The sequence below is a fragment of the Microtus oregoni genome, unplaced genomic scaffold (genome assembly GCF_018167655.1).
Source record: "Microtus oregoni isolate MIOR12 unplaced genomic scaffold, Mior012 000007F_ref0000211, whole genome shotgun sequence".
Classification (NCBI taxonomy): Eukaryota; Metazoa; Chordata; class Mammalia; order Rodentia; family Cricetidae; genus Microtus; species Microtus oregoni.
The window spans coordinates 55495639-55506220 of record NW_024543066.1 but is presented as its reverse complement, the minus strand read 5'-3'; the positions used below and the strand labels follow the sequence as shown (position 1 = coordinate 55506220).

At 40.7% G+C, this 10582-nt stretch overlaps 1 protein-coding gene across 1 annotated transcript; it reads right to left on the bottom strand.

The window, feature by feature from the left end:
* Nucleotides 1–7317: 7317 nt before the first annotated feature.
* Nucleotides 7318–7617, bottom strand: LOC121450427 (small proline-rich protein 2E). The gene is made up of 2 exons (XM_041655293.1): nucleotides 7570–7617; nucleotides 7318–7488 (listed from the first exon to the last, which is right to left on the bottom strand). Exons 1-2 carry the CDS (start codon nucleotides 7615–7617, stop codon nucleotides 7318–7320), a joined length of 219 nt encoding a protein of 72 aa, XP_041511227.1.
* Nucleotides 7618–10582: the final 2965 nt, after the last annotated feature.

Genomic DNA, 10582 nt, shown 5'->3' with positions numbered 1-10582 from the left:
ATCTGACTTGGTCATAGAATATCTTGTTTTTTCCATCGATGGTGATAGAAATCTTTGCTGGGCCTTGTAGTCTGTGCTTGCATCTTTGATCTCTTAGTGTCTGCAACGCATCTACCCAGGACCTTCTGGCTTTCATGGTTTACATTGAGAAGTAGGATTTAATTCTGATAGGTCTACCTTTATATGTTACTTGACCTTGTTATATGTTCTTTTGCAGCTATTAATATTCTTTCTTTATTCTGTATGTTTTATATTTTGATTATTATGCAGTGAGGGGCCATTTTTTTATTCAGTCTATTTGGTGTTCTATAAGCTTCTTATACCTCCATAGGGAAATCCTTCTTTAGGTTAGAAAAGTTTTCTTCTATGATTTTGTTAAATATATTTTCTGTGTTTTTGAGCTGAGTTCTTCACCCTTTTCTATCCCTAATATTCTTAGGTTTGGTCGTTTCATGGTGTCCTAGATTTCCTGAATGTTTTGTGTTAAGAATTTGTTGGATTTAATGTTTTTCTTGACAAATGAATGGATTTCCTCTATAGTATCTTCAACACTTGAGATAATCTCTTCCATCTCTTGTTTTCTGTTAGTTATATTTGCCTCTGTAGTTCCTATTCATTTACCCAGATTTTCCATATCCAGAGATCCCTTGGTTTTCATTTTCTTTATTGCCTCTATTTCAGTCTCCAGGTCTTGAACTGTTTACTACACCTGTTTTTCCCTGGTTTTCTTGGGGTTTGGGGGAGTGATTTATTAATTTCTTCTAATTTTTTTATTAAAAATTTCCACTCCTCCCAATTCCCTCCCCCTCTCTTCACTCCCCCTCCCTATCCAGTCCAAAGAACAGTCAGGCTTCCCTGCCCTGTGGGAAGTCGAAGGTCCTCCCCCCTCCATCCAGGTCTAGGAAGGTGAGCATCCAAACAGAGGCTCCCACAAAGCCAGTACATGCAGTAGAATCAAAACCCAGTGCCATTGTTCTTGGCTTCTCAGTCAGCCCTCATTGTCAGCCACATTCGGAGAGTCCAGTTTGATGACATGCTCCATCAGTCCCAGTCCATCTGGCCTTGGTGAGTTCCCATTAGATCAGCCCTGCTGTCTCAATGGGTGGGCGTACCCCTTGTAGTCCTGACTTCCTCGCTCATGTTCTCCCTCCTTCTGCTCCTCATTTGGACCTTGGGAGCTCAGTCCAGTGCTCCAATGTGAATCTCTGTCTCTATCTCCATCCACCGCCAGATGAAGGTTCTATGGTGATATGCAAGATATTCATCAGAGTGGCTATAGGATAGGGCCAGTTGAGGTGCTCTCTCCTCAGATGCCCAAGGAACAAGCTGGGGACATCTCCTTGGACACCTGGGAACCCCTCTAGAATCAAATCTCTTGCCAACCCTAAAATGGCTCCCTTAATTAAGATATATACTTCCCTGCTCCCATATCTACCATTCTTCCATCTCAACCATCCCATTCCCCCAAGCTATCCCCAATCCTCCCCTTTTCACTTCTCTCTCCCCATCTCCCCTTACTCCCATCCCATCCCCACCCCCAATCTCCCAATTTTTGCCTGGCAATCTTGTCTACTTCCCATATCCAGAAGGATAAATATATGTTTTTCTTTGGGTTCACCTTCTTATTGAGCTTCTCTGGGATCCCAAATTATAAGCTCAATGTCCTTTGTTTACGGATAGAATCCACTTATGAGTGAGTACATACCATATTCATCTTTTTGGGTCTGGGATACCTCACTCAGGATAGTGTTTTCTATTTCCATCCATTTGCATGCAAAATTCAAGATGTCATTGTTTTTTATCGCTGAATAGTACTCTAATGCTTATATATTCCACACTTTAGTAATGTGGCAGGATACAAGATCAACTCCAAAAGTCAGTTGTCCTCCTATATACACAAAACACAAAGAAGCAGAGAGGGAAATCAGAGAAACATCACCTTTCACAATAGCCACAAATAGCATAAAGTATCTTGGGGTAACTCTAACCAAGGAAGTGAAAGAACTATTTGACAAGAACTTTAAGTCTTTGAAGAAAGAAATTGAAGAGGATACCAGAAAATGGAAGGCCGTCCCATGCTCTTGGATTGGGAGGATCAACATAGTAAAAAATGGCAATTCTACCAAAGGCAATTTATAGATTCAATGCAATCCCCATCAGGGTCCCATCCAAATTCTTCACAGATCTTGAGAGGACAATAATCAACTTTATATGGAAAAACAAAAAACCCAGGATAGCCAAAACAATCCTATTCAATAAAAGTACTTCCAGAGGCATTACTATCCCTGACATCAAACTCTATTACAGAGATACAGTAATGAAAATAGCTTGGTATTGGCACAAAAACAGAGATGTTGACCAATGGAATCGAATTGAAGACACAGATATTAATCCACACCCCTATGAATGCCTGATTTTCGACAAAGGAGCTAAAAACATACAATGGAAGAAAGAAAGCATCTTTCACAAATGGTCCTGGATAACTAGATGTCAACCTGTAGAAGAATGAAAATAGATCCATATCTATCACCATTTTCCAATTTTTTTGTTTGTCTTTTTTTTCCATTTTTTAAGGGAGTTTCTCATTTCCTCCTTAAAGGTCTCCATCATCTTCATTAAGTTACATTTAAAGTTGTCTTCTTCTTCTTCTTCTTCTTCTTCTTCTTCTTCTTCTTCTTCTTCTTCTTCTGGTTTAGGATGATTAAGTCTTCCTGTTGTGTGATCACTGGGTTAGGTTTTTGGATAAATTCTTGCATTGGCACCTACCCATCTCTTCCTTCAGTTGATGCCGGCAGTGTCTTTGTGACTTGGTCCAATCCTTGCAGTGACTGTGTCCTTTGGGAATTGTTCTTGGTCTTCTCTGTAGTGTCAATGTCTGTGTCTCAGGGAGCCACTGAGGTATCTCTTAGCCTCCTCTCTTGGTCTTTTCTCTTGGGCTTCTCAGCAGGAAACTCTCCTGCTGGTGGCTAGATAAGCTGAGGCAGGTTGGAGAGGGATCCGAGGTTTTGCCCACTATGGAGGAGGTCCTTGAGAATGGGGTGTCCTGCCACATGACTGCTCACTCAACTCTTGGTCATCTATGTATTGTAGCAAGCTGTGTTTCAGAGTTCCACTGAAGTTGTAGGAGGTTAGGCAAGTTAGGGAAGAACTATTTTTTTTAAAAAAAATAAACACAGCAGAATGAAGAGTTAACTCCCATAGTCAGGAAGACAAATATTGTGTAATTTCACTAATATTTTGACACTAAGAAGTTGATATCACAAGGATGGATAGGAAAATTTTGGTTTCCATGGGAACATTGTGGATGAGAGATAGATATGGGATGTTTCTTATACAGCACTAAGCTGCAAATGGATACAAAAATAAATTTCATGAAGTATTTTATATTGTAAAACAACCACAAGAAATAATTGTAAGTATTCTCACCATAAAAGATGGAGAGTATTTTAGGTGAGAAATATAATGACCTTGGTTTGAATGTTCAGCAATGTTTGCATGCATCATGGTACCCCTCAATATGTACAGTATGGTATAAATTATGCTTACAAATTGAAAGGAAATCTTCAAATAAAAGGTTTCAGATGTCTATGTTGATATTTTTCAAAAGACTTCACACACAATGATGTCAACACACAGAGGTGAAAGAGTGAAAAAATGAAACTCCAAACAAGTGCAATAAAAGGTGTTCTCGAGGAGGTGACCAGCATCTGCAACAGAAACACAGAGGATCTAAGGAGTCAGTGCTAGTAACTAAAGGAAATAACCTATTGAGAAGTCATGTAGTTTCCCAAAAATACATCATATTTAAGGACACAAAACAAAACGAACAAACATAAAAAATAATGTTTCCTGTGTTTCATTATTCCATAATGAAAATAATTAGAAACCAACAGAAAGAGAAATACTTGAAATATTGCTAGATATGCCTACAACATTCAACAAGGGATTAATATCTAAAGCAAACAGAGGAAAACAGCAACAACGAAAAACCTCAATAGCTCAGCGGTTAAGAGCATTTAACTGCTCATGAAAGGCATCCAAATTTACCTCCCTGGATGCACATCTACTAAATAGCAACTTCCTTGTCTCAACCACAGGAATCTGGTACTCTCTTATGGCCTCCTTAGAAACTGCACTAACATGCCTGAAACCACACGGGGACATATGCAGATACACAAATTAATGGAATAATAGGGAAGTATAACTGCTTGGGGAAGAGAGAGGGAGGTCAAAAAAGAAGGAGAAGGAGGAACAACGGACAAACAACACCAAGTAATCATATTAGTTTGTACTGCACACATATATACACTTACTCTGTGTGTCCATCTGACGCAGCAATGGAGAGAATCCATTCAGTCATATTCCTGTGAGACAGATTAGAGATGAGGACTTGGATGGAAGAGTTTCAGTTCCCTTTTCAGAACAGCCTTTGCTCATAGCTCTCTGGATTCTCTGGCATGAGCTCCAGTAAGATGCTCTGCAGACTGTGCAGCTCAAATAGCCAGGATTCATTTCTCCCAGCTCCAAAGGACACACATGTGAGAGCATGCTTTAGATGCTCTCCTCTGCACTGTGGCCAGACATGGCCATCTTTCCTTTGCCCCTCCCTTGAGTGTCCCATGTCTCTCTGTGCCTTACCTTTCTCAGGTGGACAGCAATTCAGCAGGATGAGGACCTGCCCATGTGACATCAGATTACATTAGTCTGCTCTCTTAAGACCACACCTCTAAGTACAGGCGCTTTCTAGAGATTTGGGGAAAATACCTAGTTTCTGAGGCAAACATGCCATTGCACAAGAAGTATTCTTTAAATTAGTTTCAGTTTCTAGCACAAACTATAGAAAATCTGGAGGCCATGATTTGATGACATTTTTTAAAAAATAGAGCTATTCCCTGTGCTGTGCCAGCTGTTCTATGCTTCTCTCAATGGTAGAAAACTGCAAGAGATGTTTAGACCGGAACCCAACTTGATGACTCTAGTACTGATAAAGAAATTTTTCATCCTTATATCCACATACATTATTACTTAACTTCAAGTATTTGCCTAAAACTCTGCCAAATTCATGTCAGTGCCAGAATCTCTATTGGGGTTTCTTTCTATTTTATTTTTAAATTTTATTATTTTTAAAACAATCTTTTCTCATTTTACATACCAATCCCAGTTCCCACTGCCTCTCTTCTTCCTACTCCCCCTCCCCTCCTTATCCCCACCATCCACTCCTCAGAGAGTGAAAGGCCTCTTATGGGGAGTCAACAAAGTCTGGCATATCACTTTCAGGTAGGATCAAGGCCCTTCCACTGTATCCAGGCTGAGCCTGCATAGGACCAACTAGGCTCTCTGAATGAATTCATGGGTGACATTTGTTTGTCTTGGGAAGTCTGTGGGGCCACTAGCAATGAGACTAGGATTTATCCCTAGTGTACTGACTGGCTATTTGGAGTTTCTATTACAATGAAAGTCATTAATTGACCTCAGAAACTTTTCAGTGGGTATTTCCTTAGCATCCTTTAGCAGGGTAGAATTTCATAGATCTCAAATATTTGTTTCTGCTGTTCTCTACATACATAAAAGGCAAATGGTCCTTTTGTGGTCTCAATTCAATTAAAAAATTAAGATGACTTTGTAATTGGACCATGGTTCTCTCCTTCTCTAAACCTATGCATGCTTGCTAAAGGAAAATCCAAAATCTCTGGGACAAAAGAAAACAAAATTTTTTTCTATTGCTATTAATCTCATCATCCTTTGGTTTCCATTTCATTCTTTAAAACGTTTCTGAAGATCTAAACATTATACCAACATTCATAAGATTGTGTATGTATAGAAAACCTTTCTGTCATCATATTAATGGCCATATACAGCATTAAGTGATTCTAGAAATAAACTTCATCTAGCTTCCTGTACATAATTTCAGACTTTAAAATAAAGCAGTTGACTAGGAACAAAGTTTTTGCACCCTGGATGTATTTAACAGATTGTGGTCCTTTAACTTATGTTGATGATGATGTGGAAGTTGCAGGTGGAAGTGGATGTAGTAGACAGGGTAGTATAAATGACGTGGGTCAGTACCTTCTAAATTATCACTTACTTAGTGCTAATTAGGAGCCTCGGATTGTGTCTATCAAATGGCATGCAGTAGTTCATTTGTGACCAAAGGCAAGACTTTGGCAAGCAGGAGTTTCCACAAGTAACATTAACAAGAAAATGTTCGACATCTTTAGCCATGAGAGAACTGAAGACCAAATCCACGCCAGAAGACCATTCTGCCCATGTAAGAATGAAGACCATCAAAATGATAACAAGTCCTGACAGAGGTTGGAGGAAAAAGAAAACAAAGTCCCAGAATGTGAGAAAATAGATTAACCCATCAGATATGGAAATCAGTGTGAGGTTTCCTCCAAGGAAATAGCATTAAAGCAGAATGATCATATGATTCAGCATCATCACTTGGGTTCAAATGAAAAAAAGTCAAATACAGCATACATAGAGATGCCTGCATATCCATCTATATTTCAGAACTACTCCTAACATGCAAAGTAAATAAGTCAGTTCAGCTGCACACCAGAAATGGTTGGGATAAGAAAATGTGGCACTTACATGAACTGGAGTAATACTAAGTCTTAAAGAACTGTGATGTCATGCCCTCTGCAGGCAAATAAATGAAACTGCATGCCATCAAATTAAGGGAACTAAATTCAGTCTTAAATACAAGGTTGGCACTGATCTTTCAAATAATGAAGGAGGAAAGCATAACAAGGGTAGACTGATGTAGATGTGTAACTATTACAGCATATGAAGGAGACAACTGAGAGCAAAATGCATGGGGTGTAGGGAGAAAATGTGTCCTAAGTGTCACATGATTATCTTAATATCACATAATCTTCTTAAATAGCATGAGCTAATAGAGAGATTGTAGTTGTGCAAAATAAAGCTCTTTCTCTCAAGCAAACAAACACTAAGCAGTCTTTGTTATGACCCAAAATACAGTCAAAATCTTCTTACAACAGCATGATCTGGGGATCAAAGAATAAAAAGAATGTAACAGGAGCATATCAGGAAAGTAATAGAATCAGCTTTAAAAGAAATAAAAAGAATTCATGATTACTATCCACCAGTGTAGTTTATTTAGGAAATGAAGTCACAGTGAAAACAATCAAGGGGGAATGCCTTCCATATGATGGGTCATCACAGACACAAGGAGGGTTAAGGGTAGAGAAGATCTTTCTGCATCCACGACAGGATTTGAAGTGAGATGGAAGTGGTTCTGTATGGGAGACAGATTTCCTCCTCTTCTCTTGGTCCTGGTGACTGCTGAAGCACTCACTTGCTCTTGGGTGGGCACTTCTGCTGGCAGGGTGGAGGAGGTTGCACAGGAGGGCATTTCTGCTGGCATGGCTGAGGGGGGCATGGCTCAGGACACTTTGGAGGAGGACAAGGCTCTGGGCACTTTGGAGGAGGACAAGGCTCTGGGCACTTTGGAGGAGGACAAGGCTCTGGGCACGTTGGGGAAGGACAAGGCTCAGGGCACTTTGGAGGAGGACAAGGCTCAGGGCACTTTGTGGGTGGGCACACAGGAGGAGGCTGGCAGGGCTGCTTGCACTGCTGCTCTTGGTAAGACATCGTGCTGAAGTCTCAGGATCTGAAAGACATTACTTGGCAGTGTTAAGGGGTGATCCACACAGAGAAGATAGACCAAGACATCCTTTTCTCTCTCCACACATGTACATCTTCCCCAATCCTGTCTTAGGACAGCATGGCCTTTCCCTTTCCTCTTAGCAATCTGTGACTCTAGCCTTAGGAGAACCTTCTTTTCATGTCTTACTTAAGCAAAAGATACTTTATTTCAGTGAAACAAGTAAGGCTGATTTCACATAGAAATTCCTTTGAGACAGACAGTCTCAAGTTCTGGAACCCTGAGCAATTTGAGAACCCAGCCTTGTCTCCCTTGTCACTTGTGACATCCCAGAAGGTTGTCTGGAGTTGCAGAATAAAGGACAGCTCAGGAAAGTCCAAAGTTCTGATATCTGTTAAAGTATAGGGCTCTGAAAAGGACACCAAAAGATGCATATGAAAAAGAAAAATACTCTGTACAACCTCCTACTAAATAAAAGGAAAAGCCACCTTTCACAGTGGACCATTGTATCCATTGCTATATTTCTGATTGCTAAGTTGTTGCTGTTCATCCCATGAACACAACTGGACTCATCACACTTAGTCCCTCAAAACTGACTGGAACACATAAGAAGACCATGAAGACAGACCAACCCAAGAAACACTCACCAGGTTCTCCAAACTCAGAGTCCAGGAAGTGAGCACCAGGAGTCTGCAGTCACACAGTCAAGGGCCTCTTTATAGGACTGGCTGCCCCACCCAGAGGGAGTAGAGCTGTGATTGAGGGCAGGTCCAAGAATTTCCCAACCAAAATGCAAATCCATGTATGACTCTCTGACTGGGACTCTACAAAATAGGAAATATTCTGTTCCTGGACACCATCGCTGTGAGCCCTGTGACTCAGTGGGCCCTCCTGTCTTTTCAGTTTCAGCAAGACCTCCCCGGTTATCTCAGTTGTCTTTCTTGACTGAAGACATCCATTATATTTCTTTCTTTGTTACACCTCTCTGTGTCCTGTTTGCCCTGCTTTGGCTCACTGATATTCTTTGGTGCACTGTCATATTCATATTCCTGTTTTCTAGGTATTATTCATCTATGTGCTGAAAGCAGGACAGTATTACAGGGAACCCCAGCTGTGCTTCCAGCAGCATCGTTGACAGACCTGTTCCCAGAGACAACTCAGGATTCCTGCCAAGGTTTAATTCTTTTCTGTAATCATAGAAAATTAAATATGCTGTTCATAGAGGAGGCTGATGGGCTTGGGACTAACCCTGATGCACTTCACAACTGCCATCTCTAACAATATATTTGGGGTATATAGACTCCCCTCTAATTATTTCCATAAGGCTGCTTAGCATGACTTTAGAGGAACTAAAATCATACCTGCCCTAAGCACGTTCCTGCTTAGGTGGTCAGCATGAAGACTCATAATCTCCCACACTTCTCTTGTGCGAAGAGCTGTTGAGTCCACCTTGGCTGTTGTACACACCAACTGGAGCTCTGGGATCTCCCAAAACACATAGAATACTGACTGCTTCATACATAACACAGGTGCTCATTCTTTTACATACACACAAACAGACAGGCAGACAGACAGACAGACAGACAGACGACAAACAGACAGACACAAACAGATAGACATGGCCTAACTCTTACATTTTTATCTGTAGCAGCATTCATCACTTCCTGATTTTCTAATATAAATTAATGATTCATTGCTGCATGAAAACTGACAGAGGGAATTAAAATCGGGTGTTTTGCACTTCTTTATTGATTTTTGAATGCTTTGAGGGAGTTTAAGGCTCTGTTTGTGTTGGAGGAGGACAAGGTTCTGGGCACTTTGTTGGTGGGCACACACGAGGAGGCTCACAGGACTGCTTGCACTGCTGCTGTTGGTAAGATTGTGCTGAAGTCTCAGGATCTGAAAGATGCTATGTGCCAATTCTCACAAGAGTTGATCCCCACAGAGAAAAAAATCTCAGGTTTATCAGTTATCAAAACTCTTCCTGAATCCCATCTCCTCCTCCAGACTTCCTAACTTTCCCTTCCATGTCACCATTTTGTTTCATTAACCTAGAAAACAAAACTTTTTCTTCACATTTTCTGTAAGAAAACATCTTTCTTCCAAAGGACAGAGTATGTGAACTTGCAGAAAACATCATCTTCAAGAAGGACAGTCTGAAGTTTAAGTTCTAAAATACTGAGCAACCTCAGTGATGACTGTAACTGCTGCCATGATTATACTCAGGATGTCCCATGAACTAGACAAGGGTATAAATCAATACCCAGAATTTAAGAACCTAGAACCTCACAAGAGGGAGAAATGAAAGAGTTCAGAAAACAGAAAATACTCTCTTTGGTCCAAACAAGGTGCTTTATAATTGGAGAAGAAAGAACAGAATGAGGAACATGAAACAAAGCCATTAACTAGTCCCAGCTCTGCTCTGAGAAGCACATGGGTACTGAATCCAACTCAGGGAAGCGTGTCAGCTCCCTGTGACTGTCAGTGCCATTCAGAGTTAGGAACAATTAACTGAGAATGTAATTGTCCATGTACCTGAAGGGAAAGAGTCACCAGTTCTGAGGCCAGGTGCCAAGAAACACACCGCCAGTGGATGGCTCATAAAGGTTAGGACACATACCATAGGGCCAGGTCAGTAGGAGACTCAGTACTCTCCATGTTTGCATATCACATGTAAAGGATGATCTTAGGCAATGTCTGCCTTCAGCCATGCCAAATTACAAAATTGCACAGTGACCTGGGATGTCAGTATAACACAGGGCCAGTTAAACAGAGGTTCTTCCTCTGAATATAGCCCACTCAGAAGGTATGAAAGGATAAAGGGAAATAATGTAAAAGGATAACTTACATTGTGATAGGACATGACAGGGCAGGGTAGACCAGGGCATAGAGAGATGGTTAACATTAAATACCCTTTGAAAAAGCCATATGGAAATCTACTACTCTGAAAGC

Excerpts from the sequence above, each read along its gene's own strand:
- LOC121450427 (XM_041655293.1), bottom strand. The coding sequence starts at position 7,617 with ATGTCTTACCAAGAGCAGCAGTGCAAGCAGCCCTGCCAGCCTCCTCCT. Across the intron at positions 7,489-7,569 it reads AGCCCTGCCAGCCTCCTCCT|CCTTGTCCTCCTCCAAAGTG; the intron begins GTGTGCCCACCC and ends ACGTGCCCAGAG.